This window comes from Adiantum capillus-veneris, chromosome 10 (assembly GCF_014529385.1).
Source record: "Adiantum capillus-veneris isolate H3 chromosome 10, ASM1452938v2, whole genome shotgun sequence".
Lineage (NCBI taxonomy): Eukaryota > Viridiplantae > Streptophyta > Polypodiopsida > Polypodiales > Pteridaceae > Adiantum > Adiantum capillus-veneris.
In genome coordinates, this window is record NC_140940.1 from 75,386,544 (window position 1) to 75,410,851 (window position 24,308).

The 24,308-nt window shown below is 39.5% G+C and overlaps 2 protein-coding genes across 2 annotated transcripts; both read right to left on the minus strand.

The window, feature by feature from the left end:
* Nucleotides 1–838: 838 nt before the first annotated feature.
* On the minus strand, nucleotides 839–1,895 carry LOC147449085 (uncharacterized). The gene is made up of 3 exons (XM_086522527.1): nucleotides 1,629–1,895; nucleotides 1,436–1,557; nucleotides 839–1,350 (listed from the first exon to the last, which is right to left on the minus strand). Exons 1-3 carry the CDS (start codon nucleotides 1,855–1,857, stop codon nucleotides 979–981), a joined length of 723 nt encoding a protein of 240 aa, XP_086378653.1. The 5' UTR covers nucleotides 1,858–1,895; the 3' UTR covers nucleotides 839–978.
* Nucleotides 1,896–4,557: 2,662 nt separating this feature from the next.
* Nucleotides 4,558–6,742, minus strand: LOC147449086 (uncharacterized). Its single transcript, XM_086522528.1, has 3 exons — nucleotides 6,554–6,742; nucleotides 5,007–5,040; nucleotides 4,558–4,891 (listed from the first exon to the last, which is right to left on the minus strand). The coding sequence occupies exons 1-3, from the start codon at nucleotides 6,599–6,601 to the stop codon at nucleotides 4,689–4,691; spliced, it is 285 nt and encodes a 94-aa protein (XP_086378654.1). The 5' UTR covers nucleotides 6,602–6,742; the 3' UTR covers nucleotides 4,558–4,688.
* Between the last annotated feature and the right edge of the window lie 17,566 nt (nucleotides 6,743–24,308).

The following is a 24,308-nucleotide window of genomic DNA, read 5'->3' on the forward strand; positions in this document are numbered from 1 at the left end:
CTAGTGTGGCCCTTTTTGTCCTGGTGAGTTGTGCATAGTGCCACTCAAATTCTCTAAGTAGCTCTACTATTGATAGTCCTTGCTTTGGCTTGACTACCCATTCTAAGAATGTCCTTTTGGTCACTCTCTCATGTGTATGAGCTGAAACCTATGTTTTAGTAAGCATCTTCAAACCAATATAGATTCACTCACTTGCCTATTTCAACTCCTTTTCCACATAATTCTTGTTGCATTATGATGGCTCTCTCCTTTTCTTTCTATTCTCGTCCAAAGGAGGGTTACATACTAGTGCTAATAAATTATGATTTGATCACCACAAAAGAAGAGAGAGAGAGAGAGAGAGAGAGAGAGAGAGAGAGAGCAAGTGCAAAAGGAGTGGCATTCGAGAGGTTGTTTGGCACGTGGTTATGGAGGTGAGCTTTGTATGGATTAAGCGGTTTCAATGGTGAAACAATCCTTGACTAAAAAAAATTACTTTAATAGTTCTTGTAATGCTCCCAAGTTATCATGTTGCAAGAACCATATATCTTACATTAACTCAGTAGCTTCACAACAAAAAGAAGACCAGAAAAATCCCAGAGGTTATGCATGTGTATCACATATCACTATGATGAGTCACACTCATCATCAATGAACACATTGTGTATCCGTCATTCATTTTGTAGCTCATAGTCGTATCGGGTGCTTGATGACATTTCTCTCGCAATCTTCTCTATATAAACTGGAAAAATACTTCAATGAAAAAAAAAAAAACATGATTATGGACCCAATACAAACGATATCCTAATGCATCGCATATAGTAGCATCACAACACCACATAATATTTAAAATCTCAAGAACAGATATAGTCTAACAACATAGCAAAAAATGTCAAGTGGAGGGTGGGAGCCTCAGAAGTCATCATATGGGTTCCCACCAGGTCTGTCACCCTCATCCTCCACATCCACAGATATGGAGGCCTCATCAACACTCTACACCTAAGGTAGCAGTAGAGGCTGCACATATGTCCTCATCAAGCCCTCATCACTGTCAATAGAAGCACATGCACGTCCAGTACCAAGACAAGCTGCAAGCACTGGTGTTGTCCCACACCCAAACTCTAAACAAATAACACCTCGTCTGCACAAAATCTCAACGAAACATGATAAAAGAGTGTGACTCATCTGAAGACCACCACGCAATGGCTCTCCTGTAGATGCAAGGGCTCTAGAGGATATAGGAAGATAATGCCTCATCGTGAAATCTGTCGGGCTCATGCCAAGAGAGCGAAACATAGAGGTGCTCTCTGCCAAAAAACATGGAGGGTGCATCTCCCTTCTGTGAACCAAAAATAACATAGAGGTATCGCACTGCAAATATAGCAATAAACAAAAGTTAAAGATGAACAGACCACCAAGACCCACATGAGTGTGATGTTAGAAAATTTTGAGTTACCTCAATATGCTCCCCATAGCTTTGAACAAAACCATAAGCATCATGATGCAAAAGAACAATGCGTCGATGAATGTGCATGTCAGACGCCCTACAAAATCGCTCCACCCACCAAATGCTATCTCCTAAACATGCCAACCATGATTTAAATATATCACTAAGTATGAATTTAATGCAATTAAATATGGATACTCACCAACGCATGATGTCATGATTAATAACCACCCTGAATCTACAAGAGTAGAGAATTCTAGATGAACACCACTCCGAACATGATCCTCTGAGCAGATGTCCCAAGACGGCATCGTAGTCGATCCACGGTGCAAGCCACCATACGAAAAATCTAAAAATATGAAGTCAGTTGCCCATGCCATAGTCCTACCCACCCTAGTGTACTGTACTCCATCTGGCCGAGCTCTTAGCATGTGGTCGTGAAGAGAAGTCCAAACCCCGGGGAGGTCACCTAATAAAAATGTGACCTATCACGTGAGTTCAACAGAAGGGTATTTAAAGTTCTTGAAACTTACAGAAATATATATACAGAAGGGCATTATTTTTTCAAATTTAAAAAGAAATTACAGATTTTAAAAGAAAAGGGTACATTATATTCCTAACAAAATTCACAGATAAGGGGTTTTACAAACATGTCTTGAACGCACGTGATATGGTAGTTTTACACATAGTGAACCCCGCGAGGTCCAAATTGGATTACGAAGCCCCGCACGAAAGTCACTAGCAATAGAAATGTAATCCCCCACCATACCCACACATCTAACATCTCTAAAGGAACTAGTGACCACTGTAGGAAAATACGATGCATGCACAAAAGAGAGAAATTTCCTAACAACAAGAGCTTCGTGCACATTTGCAATGATTTGTAAACATAAACACATACGATTCAAGAGACTCATCATAAAAAGTTTGAATAGTATAAGTAAGTAGCACACCATGTGTGGGTAGAGACTTGTTGATCACCTCCACTTCCTTATCCACAATTTGTTTTCCTTTGACGTTGTTGTGACCTCCTATTGAGAAAATAAAGAATTTTTTTCCCTTTGAATAGATATATCTCTAGTTTATGTTATTAAAAAAACAAAGCACACATAGCTGGTTGATCCTAGTTCAAAGGATGGTTTACTTCCTGTGTGTTGGTCCTTTTGTCTCTTCTTCATCTCTTCATACAACTCTCTCTCTCTAGCCGAGACATGGCCTTTGGCCCTATTCACCCACCATGGATAATGAACCAACTCCCACTCCGACCAATGATGCATGGATGTGGGATACATACAAGTATCACCTACGGCTATGTTTGTCCATTGCTTGGACATCATAGGAATCATAGGAATGTGTCCCAAAGAGTATTTGAAATACCTAAAAATTTACGCTTTCAAACTCTTGACCACACACTCACTAAATTGAGTAAAAGTTAAAGTTTGTGCATTTCATTGATATAGAAGTCTCTGAGCCTCCATGGGAGTGGTATCAACCTTCTTCCTTTCCAAGAGCTCTGCATCCTTCGTTTTGGCCTCAAGGATAGTCTCAGTAGGAAAGAGATGAGCTCTAATCTCTAGCTTCAACGCTTCAAAGTACATACTCACTAAATTGAGTAAAAGTTAAAGTTTGTGCATCTCACTGATATAGAAGTCTCTGAGCCTCCATGGGAGTGGTATCAACCTTGTTCATTTCCAAGAGCTCTGCATCCTTTGTTTTGGCCTCAAGGATACTCTCAGTAGGAAAGAGATGAGCTCTAGTCTCTAGCTTCAACGTTTCAAAGTACATAGAGAGTGTACACTCAAGTGGCACAATAACACCCCCAAGAAAACCACCAAAATTCAAAAGAAGAACTGTAGCTCTATCAGGTATACACTGCAACAAACCCTCTCTACAAATCCAGCTATGAAAGTGAAGACAAAGCATTACAACCACATCACCACAAGCAAAACCTTAATGCCAACAAAATTTTCAATGGACTTACTAGCGAAAGAATAGATCGCCACATTTTAGACCATAAGGTACCCTCGTGATCTTAACTGACTCCAACAAAGAAATCCATAATATCTTGCTCTCAATAGGAGCATCATGAAGAGAAATCGGGTTAAGTTTCTCTAAGGTGGCCCAACTATCTAGCCCCCATCGTAGTGCCCACACACGGGCCAACCACTCCTCTCCAAGTCGAGGATCAACAATATTTAACATCTAAATGTAGCAAACATATAAACTCATAACCTCAACAAATAATCATATCATGAACTCTTATGAAAATAACTTACACCTTGCCTACTCGATCACCGTATTTATGAGCAAGATCATTTATCACTTTCTCTACTTCTTTAGCTAGATCATCTGCAGACAGCCTCTACCTTGCTTGATACATGCATGAATGAATCTCCTTTAATATTTGAACCTAATAAAAAATAGCTCTAAGTAGATGACCAATACCAAGGATTAGAAGTCAATATTTAAAAGACATACATCATAGAGCAGTTTTCCTAAATATCGTCTCGTCAATGGATACCAAGGCTCCGCTCCTTTAGAATATTTCTTTCTGACCAATGCAATTACACCTCTATCTTTCTTTGATAGGCCCTTCAAATATTCTTTGTGAGCTGCGGCACATATGTGAGAACAATTAACTAGCTCAACTTGCAAGTGTGAAGCCACTAGAGCATGGGTATTCATGCCGATAAAGATAAAAAAATGTATAACATACTTGATAAAAAAAGAATCAACAATGAGACTAGAAAAGCAATGTATTCATACAAATTCATACGTTGGAGTCCTGCCAACAATGCAATCTCTTTTGGCAATGCAATCTCTAGCACCTTTGTTGGATCAATGACCTTACATAGAACTTTGCAATGTTTCTCTTTCACCAATTGAAATTTTTCCTTAATAGCGGCATGCCAAGCTATAGTCCTATGATTGCCCTCCCACACAAAGAACATCCTCTCTAAAAGGATATGCAAATCTAGACGAGATGCAACTTCATTTTCAAAGCTTTGGTTTACCTCTACCCAAATTGGGTCCCAAGAGGCTCTTATTGCATCTAAGCATCAAAGGTATAACATTACAAACATAACATTCTTGAGATTGAAATATTGAGGGAGCCTTAAATAACCACATACTTACCCGTCACAAAGTTATCCTCTCATTGACATGTCCAAAGAGATACAATAAAAGCACCCTTCTCTTTCACATACCCTTCGTTTGCAAAAGCATCTTTCAAATCGCTTACGTCATCTCTCAAGCTGCGCACTCAAGTGTATGGAATTAATCGACATAGAGGAATTGGAGGACACTCGAAGCAACTAAATATCCTGGCTTTCTGCAAAATATCCTCACCTCTATGCATGTGAATATGATTTTCATCTCGAGCATCCATTCCAGAAGCAACCTTAGTTTGGACCACATATGGGACAATTTCCTGGCAAGCCTCCTCAGGACCATGTGCATTGTCAACTTCATGAAGAGAACCAATGCCAAGCTCTTAACTCTGAGTAGTTTCATTATCCTCTTCCATGTCAGAGACGGCAACTGAACTAACTTGGTCACTACACTCAATTGGTGTAGGCACCTTTGATAGCTTTCCTCTTTTGCGTGAGATCCCTCTGCAAGAAGTGCTTTAAGAATAAGCATCAGACTTTCAAATAAACAATTAATTGACTTTCAAGTTCAACTCCATTTTTCAATGAAATCTCTGCATTAAAAAGTTCTTGTCAATATCACTCCCCAAAAAAATCCAAGACACGCAACCAATTCAAAAAATCGTTGGAATCAATCCACGTTAACGCAAACTGTTGTCCAACAATTTCAAAAAATTAGAAAAATAAGTTGGCAGGCTCTTAACGAGCATGTTGCTATGCCGCTCTTAACGGGCATGTTTCTATGCAACATATAAAAATTAATGTTATTGTAACTGCATGCTGAATGTTATTGGACATCATTCCAATTTTGGATTGCAGCTCACGACTACCGAAATCTAAGCTGGGTCTCATTTTAAATGCAGCAATATATGACTTTAAATGCAGCTGGTCTCATATGACCTATGTGGTAGAAACTACGGACCAGTGGTTTTTGTGTGGCAAAGAACTGAAAGGTTTTGTGGTCATATGACCTCTGCAAACCCTTGAAACCAGTCCACGTTAACACAGACTGGTTTCAAGGGTTTGCACAGGTAAAAACATGAATAAAAACATGTTATCAACAGGTCCCCTAAAACCTCAATAAGCAGACGTTTTGTGGTCATATGATCACTCAATGGTTAAAACAGGTCAAGAAAAACCTTCAATAAGCCAAAATCTTGTGGTCAATAACCTGTGCAAACCCTTAAAACGAGTCCATGTTAACACGGACTGGTTTCAAGGGTTTGCACAGGTCAGTGGGCCACAAGATTGCTACTTATTGAGCAATAATTAACCCTCAAAATGGCCCGATCACATGTGCCATTAAACCCATTAAGCCCTGGACGATTAAGCCATTAAACCTTGGACGATTAAGCCATCAAACCCAAGCAGGCAGATTGTACGGCTTTGCAGATGGGGGTTCGAGTCGTACAAATCTTTTCGCCATTGATAGTGCAGAGTGGACGGTGCTGGTTTTAAGATGGGGTTAGTGTACATGTATTTGGAGGAGACCCACAAGGTGATCAGAGGCTTGCAGATATGGCGCTTGCCGCTTGGCACTTTTGTGGAACCAGCTCGAGCCTTGATTCGGATTTTTGAGGTTCCGAGCTTGTACCTTTCAAGCTCGTTATTGCTGCCCTCTCCGCCATAGCCACCACCACCCCCACCTTAGTGACAGTTACATTACCTGCCTCTAGATCAGCATCAGCAGATGTCTTCTTCAGTTCGACGTAACTCTTTTCTTGTAATGATGCGCATGCTCACATTGGCCATTAAGTATTGTCTGTTTCAATCTCTCATGTGCTACCTACCACTCAATCACTTCTGTGCAGGATTAACGCAACTTTTTTACTATTAACCAGCGCAAGATTAACGAGTTTTTTTTACATTTGAGCCACATTTTCTCCTCTGTGCCTCATTTGAAAAACTGAACTTGAACCCTCCTAAATCAGTCCGCATTAACGCGGACTGGTTTCTGCATTAACAAAGGCGGACTTACTTGCTCCGTGTGGTGTCCGCTGCTCCACATGTGAGTGCTCTTCCTCATGGTGTAGGCTGCTCCTTGCGTGATGATTCTCAACAAGGCATGGCGCTGGAACAGACAATGGAACAGAAGCTACACCTTGGCGCTAGAACAGAAGCAAACTTGACTCTTAAACCTAACTCATATCTAATAATATTAAATTACTAGTATATTTACTTAACGGTGGTTGACATCAGTAATAACACACTCGTTGTCCTGTTGGCTGCTCAATTTTTACAGACAAAATATTGTTTGTGTACATAATGATAAGATCTCTTATAATACTCTAATACTCGTTGTCCTTTTGGCCGCCCAATTTTTAAAGACAAAATACTATGTGTGCATGTAATGATGTGTTTTAAATCTATTTGATTTTCAAACTGACTAGTTGCTTGAGCGCCTTAATGTTCTTTCAAGCAACAATGAATAGGCATTTCACTATCTATGGACCTAAAAGTGGTAGTAAACTTGTTCTTATTTCCGACAAGAGGATGGTTGAACTCAGCATGGATACTTTGAAAGCTCATTCTGATTTGTAGGAGAGCAATTTTTCATTGAGACCATTAACATTATCTGGGATTCAAGTAAATCTAGAGCCAGGCAAAGATGACAATGGAAACTTTCTATTTTCACTGGACCATGATCAACATTAATTTTATAAGGTAATTGTGTCCTCAAACAGTCAACTATCATGCTTGAAGGGGATCAAGGAATCTCCTATTGATGTTGACTGAGCTGTCCAATGCAGTTTTGCAAGCGATTCAAGTATTGTAGCACAAATCAGAAGATTGCCACTACAGAGCAACCTTTATGTTGCTTAACAACAGGTCAAAAATGTCATTAGTGTGAAAGAGCTTCCACTATATTATGATCGATATGTTGCTTACAAATTTCCTCCTTTTGGAAATTGTTCAGGTATGGTTGGAATGGAGCAGAAACATGATTGTCATAAATGGACAGAATATGTGACATGTAGTAGCGATTGCTTTTTTGGAGTTGTAAGATTCAGTAGATGCTGTGGACATCTGAAATGCATCAACCTTGATTGTCCATATTATTTACACTCCAATATACAAAATGAAAGTCAATGGCATGTCCGTCTTGTTCTCTCTTGTTTGATGGGTTTGGTTGCAAAAGAGAATGGTAGCTTAGCATGTTTTCATTGTGGACAGATGCCCGAATGTCTAGCTATTTGTCTTGTTGTCATCTACTCCTGTCTGCCAAGAGATAAATCTAATTGCACTAGATGTGCGATTCATCTCGGAGAACACAAGCATCCATGTGCTGAAGGAAGGAGCAGAGAAGTAGAATTGCAAATAGATGGCATATTGGAGGACAAAGCCAAAAGAGACCCTTTCATAACACCACAGCAATTTGGAGCGGGTCATAGCTCAAGATATCATATTGGAAAGACTTGTTGAAGAGAGCGGGGAGAAATGTCAAGTACTTGGAGATAATGAATTTTTTGAATTCTTGGCTTCAATTACTCCCCTGTCTTGTAATCGTAGGCTAAAAGATGTTTGGTGAGTGCCAAGCAATCAAGAAACCTCACGTCCAAGGGACTTGAAGTAGTGCTAGATCTTAAGACTAAATGCCGTTACCCATATATTCAAAGTGTGTTGTACCCTGGACAAATCAGAGATAAGCAACGGCCACATGTTTAAAATGTCTGTGTGACGAGACCCGGGAGTGGAGTGGATTTGGTTAATAAGATGCGGCCAGGCAGCAATTTGGAACATTAGTGGGTCCATTCCGACCATTTTCATCGTGTCCTGGGGTGGACTACAATGTCAGCACATGTTTATGATACTTTTGTCCGAGAGCTCGTGACTATTGCATCATGTGAGTTCAGAGTCGAGAATAAATATGCCTAGATATAGTTTTAGAAAATGCTAAACAAGGTGGTTATAGAAGCCGGTTTTGAGAAACCTAACTTTAGAGGATTCATGGTAGATGAGGCTAATGCCAACTGGATAGCTATTCGTACTGTGTATTTTGGCGGCCCTAAGAAAATTAACTCTGATAAGAAAATGTCTTGTGTTTTCTACTGGGAGCAAAGCATGATCCGACACACTGTCAAATGCATTCGTGCTTTATTTCAGGAAGAGCACAAAATCTTGTGTCGCAAGTGGCATAGCGCCCCAAGTGAAAATGCTGCCAAAGTATGCAAATGATAGCTTAAAAGATTTTTGGAAGTCGGGCCATGCTATCGAGGGGGAGGTTCCATCGTTGGAAACATGGTTGTCATAGTGGGATGTCAGAGTTTCTCATTGGGGAGCAAGGTTCGTTTCTCAAGATGACACTGGTGCATTCATACCAACCACAAATTTGTCTGAGTCTAAGCATGCAAGCATGTGTGCATCAATGGGTTATAAAGACCACATAAGTTTATATGAAGCAGCTTGTGCCGACATGGCAATGGCCATGCTTCAAAGCGTCAAATATAATGCATACTTGAAAGGTATCCATAGTGCACATGGCCCTGGTATCAAAGACTTGGCTGATTGTTTCTTAAACAAAGATTCAACAAGGTCAGCCGCAAAAAGATTGGTGGATCTAACACATTCCTCTATGCATGAGACTGGCATTTCTAGTACAGAGATGAACAGAGGTGCGCAAGAAAAAAGTACATGTAAAAAGAGACCAATTTTTGTGGATGCAGATGTTTTGCTTGATGAAGATAGTCATAGACCCGAGTATATCACAGTCACAACACCAATTGGGGGCAACAAAAAATAGATGGTAGAGTAGATGATCATGGACCATGGCAAGAGAATGATGTCGCAAAATCTATGTGGGCAATACAATGCACAGATTCGGGTCAAAAGATGACTTGTTTTGGTGTGATTGGAGACCAGAGAGAAAGATGTGGGCGATTCATCAATGGGATCACTTTGGATGTCACCCAGGGTGTTGCTACTCCTTGATTTTGGGGTTGCAAAAAATATCCTCCAAGCGGAACGCGACCAGGAGGGATTGTTGAGGGGTTCATATGGTTCTGCAGCAACACAAACACTCACACTTGGAAAGTCCATGATATGGTGGTTGAGCCTCCTGGTCCAGCTCCGGGTGTTTAAATGGTTTCCCAAGGTACAAATTTAAAGAAAAATGTGGCAAACCTTCTTCATGAAAATGTCTTTGTCCTAAGTGGGGGAAGCGGTACTGCAAAAGTCCTTGGGGCCATTGCTATGGACCATAGAGTGCCTAGTGGATTTCCGCCAAAGTACAGAGATGGAAAAATTGTGAAGTGGATTTCTATGCTAACCAGGGACTTTATGGATCAGGTGGACTGTGGGAGAACGATGAATGCAGATCTGGTTAAATAGGTGATTGTGGTTTGCAAGCAAACACGTATCTTCTATGTGAGCACACAGGGATCTCTTGAAAAGGGATTTAATTACTCCGTTACAATGTCTGACTTTCCTAGATGCACATGTGAAGATTTTTAGAAAAGAGAAAGCAAGCATCTTACATATATGCCATGTAAGCATCTATATTTTGTGTTCCTCCAGGTGCTTGGGCTAGACTCTGAGGCTCACCAATTCATACATCAAGCTGCATTGACAAAGGTCGAATTATTTCAGACATTGGGAGGTGCAAGAATGGTTGTGAAACCTTAGACTTGGATATGATGCACCATCTAATATTTGATGTTTTGTGAAACCTTAGACTTGGATGTGATTCACCATCTAATATTTGATGTTTTTGGAGACTAGACTATTTTGGGGTTGCTTATGCCTAGTATTGGAGAGCATTTTGTTGTCATTCTATCCGATAATATATTCTCTTTTTGATGTTTAATCATATGTTAATTGAAGTGTTCAAACTTGGTGTATTTATGGATTCTTTCAATTTTAATTTTTGTTTGGAATTAGAGATAATTAAAAAATACATACTACCAAGAATCATTGATCTCCAGCTTCTATTTAAAAGTTATTGAAAAAACTATTTACTATAAGGACCTCCAACCCCCCTCGACCTTAATGCCTTCAATTCCCTTGGCTCCTCTGTGCCTACTCCATTGCCATTCCCCCGCCCATCGCCATCCTTCCCTCGCCTCTCCTCATGCACTCTCTTGCCTAGCTTTCTCCTCTTCTGGTTGTCCTCTTATGTCATGCAACCTGTCATCTACCTTCCAAATCTTGTCGGCTGAAAGGGCCATTCTCGAGCTGCTCAACGTTGCTATACTTGCTGGCTTGTACACGCGACAGTTGGACATATATACTTGGTGTAAGAGAGTGAAGGAATGAAGGCAGCCCCTACTGGAAGAGATCTTTCACAAAGAGACCAAAAGAGGGGAGGGTAGCCATGCAAGAATATGTATGTGCATGTATATGTGTGTGTGTGTGTGTGTGTGTGTGTGTGTGAGAGAGAGAGAGAGAGAGAGAGAGAGAGAGATAGAGAGAGAATGAATGCAACCATGCAACAATGTGTGTGTGTGTGTGAGAGAGAGAGAGAGAATAGCTTAATAACGTGAATCTTCTCTTTGAGAATCTATGAAGATTCTCATTAGTAGAAGCTACTATCTGCTATTGTCCTTGATTAAAAAACGTATTTTTTGAAGATACCACACATAACATGGACTTTGTCTCTCTCATTCAATAACATTGCCACTTAAACTTTCTCGACTTTGGGTTTTCTCGAAAACATCCACTCAGGGTATGGTAAGACTCTTTGAGAATCATGCAAGCTAGTGTCCCGCTAGGATTTGATTCGTTCCTGGTAGCTATTAAAAAGAAATATAAGAAAAATATGAAAACTACACACAATATATATATATATATATATATGTATTGAAAGTTATCCTAGATATAGGATCTAGCTAGGGTCTGAGATAATAATGAGATAGTAGAAAGAAAGAACCAATGCTTTTTGCCCCTAGTTAAAGAGATGGAGCTATTGACGCTTTTCCCATAGTACTTTTTGACAGTAAAGTAAGAGTATGTTATCCTTGAGATAAATAATAGGATGAGATAGAAAGCTTATTATTATACTTAGATATGCATATGTACATTATAGGAAATACACTTATGTATCTAAAAAGTCACAAGATAGATCTTATAGCATTGGTTCCCACTATGTACATGTCACAGTACGACAGTGCAAGCGAATCGATAAGGTTCCTTCAAATGGTCTCTGAGATGAGGCTCAAAATGCATGGGTAAGGAGATGCAATTGATGCTATGGATGCAGTGCAACACATGAGATTGGTGCATGCAGGCCAAATGTTTCTTGTGATAGGTGAGTGCCCATGCAAAGGCAGCTTGAGGAGGAGATGATGACGAACAAAGCAGTGACAGGTCAGTGGTCAAGGATGAACAAAATTGAGCAGCCGAGGTGTGGGCATGTGAAGGGGGATATGCTTGTGTAAGAAATTGTGGGATGGGTGTCTAACATCACTCCTATCTTATTACAGACATAGTGAGAACCACAAATATAATTCTCAATCCATGGGACAAAGCTGACTCGACTAGTACATAGAGTCTACAAGAGGTTGTCAATCTCTAATAAAACAACAAGTAACTCGCATCTAACTCAAGCTACACTCAAATGACTGAAATCACCAAAAGCTAATAGCTCATCAGCAAACAAATCACATCCGTTACAGCATCAAACAACATCCAACATCACAAAACTTCTAGGACATGTTTATAAGACCTAAGCACACATGCTTATGGTCTCAAATCTCACTTTAGGTCAAGTGCAAAATTCACAGTTTTTTACCTAGTTGTTTTTGACCCAGAATGCATCTAAATGCTTAGCAATGATGCCCAAATACCCCGTCTATACTTAGTTTCTGATTTTGAAGTGTAAATTTCTACTTATGATAAAATTAGGCCTCTAGTCGGTGGCGATGCCAAAAGCTACAAAATACCGTGAAATGCTTATGTCAATGTGTAGATCTCTTATCTGCAGTTGCAACGCAACAAACACGACTGCAATGTGACAATCGGGGAGGGAGTAGGAAGCGCAAGAAGGAGAGAAGTGAGCATCGTTAGCTCACGATGTGTTTCTATTATCCAAAATTTATGAAAAAACTTACAAGAATTGGCTTTTCTACCTTAGCCAAAGTTTTTTGGTAGTCAAAACTAATGATCTGAACTAAAGACAGGTTGCTACAATCTGGAAGCTTGTAGCCCCGGCTCATCAATTACAATGTTTATCTAGAAAGTGGGAGTTACAATATTCTCGATTCATCAAAATAATAAATGTTTTTATAATGAAAGCTTTGAAAAATGGTATCTGAGTTAGCTTGCTGCTAAGATTCCCTCCCTCCTTGCCTGTGTCGTCCCTTGACACGGCTTTATGGACTGAAGTAATCTTTGGATTAACGGTTGGCGAGGCAGTCTTTAAGTGTGTGGAGTGCCTTCTCATATCTAAGTCTTCTTTCTTTGTCAGAACCTGCAAGAACTGCATGGTGACCCTGTTTTTGAGCTCAATGGCTGAGTAGCCAACAAATCTAGAGGTTAGGTTGCTTATCACTCGCCCAAAATATCTTTGTTTTCCAAGTGAAGAACCCTGTATAAAATGCTTCCTCAAACGCCAACATTTTGCTTGAAGGCAAAAACATGCATCGGTTGTAGAAGTTGTAAAGGACTCCTTTGGAAGGCTTGCCACTTAGGTCGTAGCAAAGACCCTTATTACCTTCAAGGAATGACATCCATTGTGCTTCTACTTGCTCTAGTTCGTGAAAAGCTTCAATGCATGTGAGCAGCATTCAGAAAATTTTGTAGAGCATGGCACATGAGAGATCAGGGAGGCTTTTGAAGAATGTCATGGCGTCCGTTAGGGTTTTCACCGTGTACTTCTTTTTTGCCTGTCCTTGCTCTAGAGCTCGCAATCTTGGATAGTTCAACCATGTAGGCCGCTTCTTAACCAATGCTTCATGTGCTTGCCATGTCCTTACTCATGGTACAGGACAAAAGGTTGGGTCTTTCTAAAGGGCTGCACTTGCTCTTGTAAATAGAACCAAATATATGGGATTCTTGTTCATCCAGCTCTTTCTCCACTTGGGGTGGACTTCTTTGCACCTTCTGAGTGCACGTCTTTATATAGTCTTTCTTTAAACCTATAAAAGCTCCACCTTGATCAAGGTATATGGCAATGATTGTTGATTCCATTGTGCATTGATTTGGTTGGGAGTAAATTGAGTGACGTTGATTGAATGAAGAACCCTCAACTCCTAGTCCATCGCTGCTTTCCATTCGGCATCTGTCTCTTGGGCAACATGTACCTTAAGTGCATCTTCTTCAACTTTAGATAGTTGGACCATGGGCACTTACTCAGCATCTGTTAATGGTACCTGAAACTCTTCTTCTGCTCCTAGCCTTTCTGTCGGTTGTGTTTCCATCTCAGCAAAAGAGACTGACGAAGTTTTAACATTTGGTTGCTCTGAGGTACTAGCTTCTTCTTGTTCTCCGGTTTTCCTTCTCGCAGCAGTTGATTGACTCGCTTGAGTTCTGTTATCTCCTTGAGCAGTTGTTCTTCTCGTTGTATCCGCATGAGTGCAAGGTCTCTTCTTTGGGATTGCTCGCAAACATCTCGAGTTCAAGATCCTTTTTCTTCTTTTCCAAAGATTTATATACTTCATTTGTACCTTTGATCGAGGCAACTACACAAGTTTTCCTTATCTGTCTCAAGAAGGTTGCTTGATCATTGATCCTTTTCTTTAAATATTGCAATGAAGCATTCGCTACATCGAGCTGCACTTGGATATTTTGTACTAATAGAGTTGTGGTTAAGAGTTCATTGGTTACCTCTGTCAGTTGTTGGTCTTTGGCCTTGCAAGCATCTGATAACTTTGTGAGAAGTTCGCCTAGCTCCTCCATTTCTTTTTGTTGCTTCTCTTTGGCTAGCTGGTGCTGTTCAGCTTCAGCTCGCAGCTCTTGGATTTTTCTTTGCATATTTGTGATGACATTCATCCTATCCTCTAGTTCTCCTTGTAGAGCATCGATGAACATCTCCAACTCTCTAGTCTTAGCATTGCGGCTAAGTGATGTTGTTCGCATTTTTTCAGTTATCTCCTACATTTTCTTTGCATATTCATTAACTTGCAGGATGACTTTGTCATTCGTCTCCCATGCTTCATGCTCTATAGGTTGCCTAGATGTTTCAACAGTCTCTATATGTGGCTCCTTGGCTGGGGTTGTGGTTGCTTCTGGTTGCGTCGGGGTTTCTACCTCTCTTTGAGGCTGTGCGGTGGCCTCTGTCATTTCTTGTTGGGTGGTTGCAGAAGGTGTGGTCTTTGTCTCTGTTGCTTTGGGTTTCTCAAAATTGGTTGTCTCCTATGATTCAGGCTCTTTCTCTTTGGCTTCCTTGCCCCCAGTGGGTCTAGCTGTTGTTGAAGGGGGAGGGCTTGGCATTGGGAGGGCTGTAGCGGGTGAAGTTGGCTTCGGAGACATCTCTTCTTGGTCGTGTTGTGTCTCTCCTTGTTTCGTTGCCTCTGCCTGTCTTTGTTGCTCTCCTGCCTCTTTTCTCTTAGCTTCTTGAGCTTCTTTTAACTTAAGGGCTTTTGCCTCTGCATACATGCGCTCAAGGAAGTTTGTGTGGTCCTCAGCTTCTTTCCTTGCAAGGTTCTTAGTTTTGGGATCCCTTATCTCTTTGGGAACCCACTTTTCCAAGTCCTCACCTGCATCTTGGTGGCTTCTTTCATGAGTGTGTTTCTCTCTTTCAAACCTCGCCTTCTTCTGTCGAGGTTCCTCTTGGTGTGCAACCACTGCTTTTTTCTTCATCTCTTCTATTTTGGCTCTCCTCTCTTCATTGTCTGCGCTCTCACTAGTATGAGCTTCGTGGGATCTTTCAGCAGATTCTTCGTCAAATTTATAAACTCTCATTGACAAGCGGGTGGTTCTTGGAGAAGGCTGTGCAAACACAATCCATGTGTTCTGATCTGGGGCTAGCGGTAAATTGTCTGCCATGCCAATAGCATGGTATTCTATTCTTGTCAATACTTTTGTGATCACAATTTCTTTTGTGATCACCACTTCTACTCTTTTCCCTTGTTGGTCAGTGATTTGGGCTTATCCATCCTCTTCAATTGTAGCCAACAACTCATAGGCTTTCTAGAAATCTACGCCACATAGTTTTTGGTCATAGAAATCCCTGAGGCCCAGCCTTCTATTGGGCTCCTTTGTGTCTGGCTTTGTAGATAGCAACCTCATAGATCTCTTTCAGTAGCAGTTGCAGCTCTACTTGGTGTCCTTCTTCACTCTTGAACCTCCCTGTGAAAATTGTTGTATTGTTTTCTTCAAGCTGTTCTCTAGACAAGTACGTTGCTTTGGCCATCTTTACTAAACTGGGGTCCCGTTGGTATGGTGGCAACTCTTGCAGCTTTTCTTTTTGGGATACCCTCTTCTAGGCCTTCTCCGCAGCTTGCATTGCTCTTGTTAAGTGAATATAGTGCCAAAGTTAGAAAATTCTGCAATTTCCGCTCTGAAATGCCTTCAGGCTGAATTGTTGACAAATTGAGTCCAATTTGCTTCAAATCAATTTTGTAACATGCATAGATGCCTAAAATCATGTAAAGGTCAAATTCATAAAGTCCAAGCAAAAATTTGCAACAAAAGTAAATAATCGCGATTATTTACAGCTGAGGAATTTTTCCAACTTTTTGCATTTTTGGCGTGATAGGCTTGAAATATATAGCAATTAGATACTTTGAGTGAAGTGTGGGCTCATTTGAGTGCACAGGGTCAAGATGGTACCAGATTTAGGCTTTTCGAATCTGAAACACTAGATATAAAGGGATTTTGAGATCCAAACTTGCTCAAACTTGGTCAGTGGGCTTGGGACATCATGTGATTTGGTCCCATTAGGTTAAAGTTGCAATTTTTCCTCATTTTGGCAAGAAAGTAAATAATCGCGATTATTAATTTTTTCATCAAAATTAATATTTTTGGGTGCAACTTGGTTCTAGGCATGATGTAGAGCCTATGTATGAGATATGGTGTGATTTAGATCAAAAAATGTGACAGATAATTTAAAATTTGCATTGTAAGAACTTCTTTGAGTTTTTTGATAATCTTCCAAGTTATCATTGATCATGTTGGCTCATACTTGAAATGTGGCATGTAATAGGTGTGTACAAATGATAGGTGAAGTGATGGTACCATTTGGAAGCCAAAAATTTGCAAAAGTAAATAATCATGATTAATTACAGCAGTCAACTTTTTTTGCTAAACTTGACAAATTTTGACCTAACCATATTCAATACACCTAAAACAAATCCTAAAATGAATTTGGTAAAGTTTTGTCTTGTCGGCATCACTTTGTGCTTTGTCGACTCGGAATTCACCGATTTTTGTTACTACATGGCCTGTGGAGTAGGTTAGTCACTTTTGAGGCTATAGACTTGTCCGCTACATAGTCCTGAAGCAACCCATCCAGTTTTGGCCCATTTGGCGTCAGTTTGACTTCGTATGTCAAATTTGACTCTTTGTAGCCTTCAAGCGGTTTTCTGCTTTTTGAGAGCTTGCCTTGATTGTTTTTATGAAACCAACTGTATACATTGTGTATAGACCCAATCTATAAGTTTTCTGTGGAGTTAGAATCCAATTCTGGCATCTGCCAAAAACCTAGCTTTTCTGCTTGGGACCCCCCTCGACCCCTGCCAAATGGTCAATTGTTGATATGGAAGAGTTCTATTATAGGCATGCTACAGTGACAGGCCACTATGGTTAATTTTTGGTCGTAGGACTTTGTGCATGGGTTTAGACTAGCTACCGGCCATACAGAATGGATCATTGATAAGTGTAGAACTTACCCCTCATGTCACGTGTGAAATGGCGCTGTAAAAGGGCGACTGTAGACTTCGAAAATCGTGCATGAAGAAGGTCAAAAGCTCTCTCTCTCCAAGGGCGACTAGTTTAAAATGAGGTGATTTTAGACTACCTTGGATATCTATACTCAAGCTTCTGAAACCATTTTTTCCCAAATTCCCGTATGAGTCCTACTAGGCCATGAAATTTATGTTAAGACTCTAAAATTTCCTCAATCGGATTCCTATAGCTCATTCTGCAAGAGTTCTGCAAAAGTAGGCCTTGGCCGCCTAATTTAGGCGTCCCGCTTTCATCTGCCGTTTTGGTTGAAATTTTTTAATGCCTGTCCACCTTGTCGTTCTGATTATCAGCATATCTTCAATTTTTCCATCTGAGCCCATATGTTATTTATTATTAATTTTTTGACGCGTTTACTGAAAAAATCAAAGAAAATAACAAAATGTATTAAAAAAGCAAAGTGAAAATCTATATAATTAAGAAAATCCATTGAAAAACACAGCTTTATTATTTTTGTTGGATTTCTCTATTTTTAAGTCCCAATATCAAGAAAAATAATAAAAAATAACCAAAACAGACTACTTTTTAATGATTTTCTCATAGTATATTATACACTATTTACACTCATCAAGGTTATTAGTTAAATTTCCCCTGTTGATGATTTGTAAGGGCATTATTAGGTAATTTTGTAAAAAATCACACGTTAACATCAAACTTTTTCCTCCCTCTTCAAACATTGCCCTTAATTACGTAGTTCCCTTCCATCCCTCCTAGATGGAATACTCCGAGATGACTATGTGCATGGGTTGAACAATCGTGTCTATGCATAGCCTTGGTTGGCTAGACCATGCTTTGAAGATCAATGCAGTTCAAACCATTATGTTGTGCAAGAGTTGGGTCTTGAGTAATTAACTCAAGGGTTTCTAATGTCGAGGTTTTCTTTTGTTGTTTTCCAAAATGCAAATCTTGTAGCTTGTGTGCTCTTTGCTTGATTGTACCCTCAAGATGCTTTGGTATGCTAAATTTTCTAAGATGTGGGTATCAATAATGATGGTTGTTGAGCTTTTACCCACCATTGGTATCTTGGTTTGCTTTGGTCAGAATGTTGTGGTTGAGTCTTTTGAGTCTTAACTCTCCATTGCTTGATTGGTTTTACAATTTGCGAAGAAGATAAGTGCTCCTTTTTCTTCCAAATCCATTTCGTGTTAGGTTCCCTGCTTGGGGTGCTCCTCTTTGTGTTTTGAACCTTGGAACCGTCTTTGGTACAGTAGATGATGTTTTGGGCAACCAGATTCGAATCGGCTTGTCCTTAAGTTGTGCTTTTGGTACCCAAATTTTGATGACTCCTTGCTTGCTACTTGTAGCATTCTCTTGTCTATAGGATGGAGAAGATTGATTGCTTCGTGGTTTGCTCTGTTGGTAACCTCCTTTCCATTCCTCCTTGCTTGGTGCAATTGGAACAATGAGTTGTCCGCCTTTAGGTGATAGCTTGAGCTTATTGGTATCCCAATCTGGTACTACCTTCTACGTTCGCATCCATGAGATTCCAAGAATCATTGTTTTATTCATGTGTTCATCTGGTAAGCATACAAAATGATGAGGGCATGAACATCCATGTGCTATCACATTTAAGTTGACTACTCCCAATGTTGGTGTTGGGTTCTTGTTGCATCCTTTTATAGTCGCTATTCCTACTGCCAAAGACTGACTTGTTGCTTTTTTGTACGTGGAATAATTGAAACACCATATTAGTGAATTTGGGAATTTCCCAATTCTCACTTTGAAAACAAGCTTAAGATTTGACCACATGGCCAAATCTTAGCCAAATTTTTGAGAGCATGGCTTAGAAGAGCTTTTCAAGTACTACCTTGTGGAAGGCTTTGGCCTTAAAATCCAATTTGAGATTTGTCCCTATGGCCAAATCTTCAAAACAATTGGTGATTCCAAATTGGCTTTAAAGTCTCAAACACTCTAATATGGAGTTTTGATTGCATTTACTCGAGCTCCTGTATCGACCAATGCATTTGTGCTATGATTGTTCAATTGTACTTGGATGTGAAGGTCCATTCCATCTAGCCATTCATCATCTGTTGACACTGCATCTTTCTGTAATTCCCATTATCGGTCATCTAATTCTAGAGTGTTGATGGAACCACATTAGTCAATATCGAGCTTCCTGAACTAGCCACTTTAGTCAATATCGAGCTAAGAATTTTATTTGTATGCTCAGCTTGTCCATTTGCTTGTGGATGATAGGGAGCCGATTTGTTATGGATGACCATAATTCATTAAGCAAATACTCAATTACCTCATTGAGGAAATGAGTTCCCCCATCACTGACAATTTCTATTGTTAGTCCACATCTCATGAACACGTACTCATACAAGAATGTGGTTGTGGTTCTGGCATCATTCTTTTGAGTTACTTTTGCCTCAGTCCATTTGGTTAAATAGTCAGAAGCTACAATGATATATTGAGCTTTGGTTCTATAAGCAGGTGGCTATATTGGCCCAACAAAGTCTACACCCCATTTTGCAAAATCTCTAGCCCCCATCATTGACCTTAAGGGCATGCTATCTACACGGGTTGGCATTTTTTCTCGTTGACAAGCATCACACCTTCGAACATATTCCTTGCATCTGCAAAAAGTGTTGGCCACAATATGCCTGCCATTAAGATTGCTCTTGTGGTGGTCTCACTAGAGAAGTGACTTCCAGCTACTCCAGCATGTGCTTGTTCTATAATGGAAATATATTCGTCTTCATTTGTACAAAGACGCAGGTGTTGAACTTTACCTCTCTAATACAATTGGTTTTCAATAAGAGCATAGTCTCTTGCTCTTCTGTTTCAATTGATCTTTGACAGTGTCTACTCATATCCTCAGGAAATGTTCAACTTGATAAATAAGTAACTAGATAGTTACTCCACTTATGAACAGGTGACATTTGGAACAATGTCACATGAGGTATGGGTGTTTGTTTTTTACATTGAGGATAATTTTTCACAAAAGAATGAACATCACTCCGCATAGTTGGCCAAAATACTCCAAGTCCATGATCCGCCGCATAGTTTGTTCTTCTGCAAAGTGAATTTCTACTATGGTAATATATGCTTGACTCAAGTATCGGGTTTTCTAAGTATTGGGTTTTCTCCTCAGGATTAATACATAAAATCAATATTCCATCTTGATTTCTTTTGTACCACCTTCCAGGTAGTAATTGATACATAGAAAATTGCTCAATTAATCTGATTGTAATAGGAAGTGGTATTTGCAAATCCACTTTTGCTATGGTGATCCACTTTTGCTATGGTCATTAGTGATACCATGTTTTCCAACCATCGAGGTATCATTTCATGGAGAATAGATATGCATCTGGTAGATCATCCTCTACTCCCTTAGTTGGTTCTCCTAAAACAATCGTTGACAAATGACCTGCTCTTTGACGAGTGTGCCCTTTTTCACAACTACAGTGAAATCAAATTCCAGAAGAATGATGAATCATCTCACTATTCTTCCTGTGTTGCATGGCTTGTTGACCAAGTACAATAAATCTTGGTGGTCCACAAAGAACACAAATTTGTTAGCTAATAGGTAGTGCCTATACTTTTTTATGACATAGATCATCCCTAATCCTTCCCTTTCAATGGTTGTATAGTTTTTCTTTGCCATATTCAATTGTCGGCTAGCATAAGAAATAGAAAAATCAATTTTCTCGTCTCTTGGTTGAGCTAGGATACACCCAACAGGAAAATTCGAAGCATCTACATGTATGTGGAATATCTTATTCCAATCTGGTGTTTTCAATATTGAAGCTGAAGTGAGAGCTTGCTTAAGCTTCATGAAGGATTCTTCACACTCATCAGTCCATTCAAAGAGTGTAATCAAGTTGTACATGGGTTTTGAAAATATGGCGTAAATGTAAATGAATTGTCTGTAATATCCACAATGTCCCATGAAGGCTTGAACCCCTTTAACTGTTGTCGGTTTAGGAAAATCAACAATAACATGAATTTTATCCATCTCAGCAACTATGTCATTTTTAGACACTATATATCCAAGAATTTTTCCTTGTCAACCCATGAATGTGCACTTTTTGAGATTTAAGAAAATCCTATAAAGTCTACATTTTTTGAATACCTTTTTGAGGTGTTCAAAATGATCAGCCCGGATTGATGAATGTACACATAGATCATCCATATATACTTCCAATCAATTCTGAAGATATTCTTTAAAAGCATGGTTCATCAATCTTTGAAAGGTGGTAGGAGCATTAGTTAACCCAAAAGGCATAATCCGATAGGCAAAAATACCCCATTCAGTTGCAAAGGTAGTTTTATGCTGATCTTTGGGATCAACCAAAAGTTTATTGTATCCCAAAAAGCCATCTGAAAAGCTGCAAGCTTCTTTTCCTACAAATCATTCTAAAACATACTCAGTGATTGGAAGAGGAAAGTTGTCTCTAATGGTAGCTACATTCACTTTCTTGAGATTGACACACACTCGTAATTTTCCATTTTCCTTGGGTACTATCACAATTGGAGACACCCAATCTGTGTGCTCAATTTCATAAATGAAATTGGCTTCCTTTAGCTTTTCAATCTCTTCTTTGATCTTCCTGGAAAATGTTTCATTATAATTATATGGCCTTTGTCTACTTGGTTTCGCATCATCTCTCATGGGTGTAATATGTTGATAGATTTCTGGATCAATACCCTTGAGATCCCTATAAGACCAAGCAAAGATATCCCGGTATTCTTTCAGAAAGCTTAACTAAATATCTTCTTCTTTGTTCGTTACCTCGTTTGCAATATAGGTAGCTCTATGCTCTTCTCCTAGTTCGGCCAGATCTATCTTTTTTGCATTTTTAGGTCCTTTATAGGACTCGCCCTGTTTTCATAGTTCCTTGACCGGTTGTCCAACTATGATTTTTTTATCTTGGAGAGTATATTTCTTGTAATGGGATGGAACACTCATCACATCTTTACCATCCTCTTCAACGGTTTCCATTTTAGTCATATATATCTCCTTTAGAGATTTTTTCAACTCTTGATACTTCTTTTTCCGTTCAACTCGTGTCATAGTTGAATTCTTGTCCTATTATTTAGGTTTTTCTTGAGTTTTCTCTTTTTTTTTTCTCAATGTTTTTGACATTCCCTGTTTTTTTCTTTAAAGGATATCTACCATTGATTTTGTCTTTGACACGGTCATGTGCATCTATTTACATCAAAAACTGTGTTCTACTGGAGATTGATGGCATAGGTCTAGCTTTCAAGTTTCTCGTTTCTCTTTTCTTCTATACCATTTTTGTCTTCTCCGTTTCTGGTTTGGAAAGTCAAAAAACTTTTCCTCCCCTCCTTTCATGAGTAGTTTAGCTCTCACATGTTCTTTTTCCGACCATGAATCATCTGAGGTAGTTGAATGTCCTTCCAACTCATCTGTTGCATCATAGTAGAGTTCTAAAAAGACTTGTTGAGCTTTCATCAAGTCCTTGGATTCTTGAATTTCATCTTCAATGTGAAGTGTTGAGATCATTTGTATAGGAATTATATCATAGCCATCCTCGCTGCAAAATTGGGTAGGCAGAGACGTATTTACGCATATATCCATTGTTGCTAAAATTTGAGTCCACTCAAATGGCTCAAACAAATGCTCCGGAAAGGGTTCATGTACATAGGCTATCCCTTTCTAAGATACATTCTTCTCGTTTTAAGCTCTCATTTTCCGAGGCTCCGCACACCCAAATAGGTGTGTCTTTGTTCAACCAAGATGGAACCTTAGTTTCAATCGAAGAGACTGAGTCAAATTCTTGCATGGGTGTTTTCATGACATCTCTATAAGCGTGATCCTTTTGATTAACCCTTGTTATTGATCCCACTTGCTTCAAGTATAGATAATTGTTTTCCCCAATCCGGATAAGTTGTACTTGTCGCATGAAAGGTCTTCCCAAGATGATTTCATAGTTGAGTTTATTTCCAAAGTCCACTATGGCAAAAGTGTGCTGATATTCAATCCCACATGGATTAACTATCACTTTCTCAAGTAGTCCTAAGGGTCTTTCGATGTGTCCATCAGTCAATTGCCATTTCATTTGAGTTTTTCTAATGGCTGATTATCCCCAGGATTCCCATACTGCTTTCGTGGTTATGGCTATGCTTGCCCCACTATCCAGTATTTCCATGGTTTCTATGTCATTATATCTCACTAGAAGGGTTGTGCTTCCTTCTTCCCCTTCGTAGTATTCTCCAACTTTGTTCATTGGAATAGATCAAAACTCTTTGGTGTCCATGTTGTGTTTCAATTCTCCCCAATTCTTTGTGATTAGCCCTGTTATCCCTACCTTCTCTAGAGTTTTTTGTAGATCATTCCATAAATATGGTCCGATTTTTAACAGTTCTCCTAAAGTACGAGTGCATTGAATGTGTGTAGACATGATTTAATGGATGTTGTCTACCTCTAGGGTCTGTTCCACTCCCGCTCTTTTTATCTGACTGATTTTACACACTATGGATTCATCTTTGTTATCTTTCAAGTAAGAGGGTTATGTTTTCAAAGTCAATGGTTTAGACATTCCTAAAGCTTCAAAGCCACAATCCCCATACAAGGATTGTACATCCATGTCCATATCAGGAGGTAGATTTTCTAACCAAACTTCCTCTATAGGAGTTGACTTCAGAGTTAGACACCCATTGTTAATCTCTCTAACTTTTTCCCTTAAGTTTCTTGGCCAGTCTTCTTCTATGAATGGAATTTCGTCTAAGGCATCTTCGTTGTTTGGCCCTATAAGTTTTGGCTCTTTTGTTTCCAAATGGGGTTCTACCATCACTTCGGATTTTTCTTTACTAGTTTCTCCCACAAGCTTCTCAGGTTTTGCCGTACTCTCGAGCTTGGGTTTTTGTTTTTCTAGCACCACTTGAGTAATTGTTACCAAATTTTGATAAGCTTCAAGCTTAGCTGC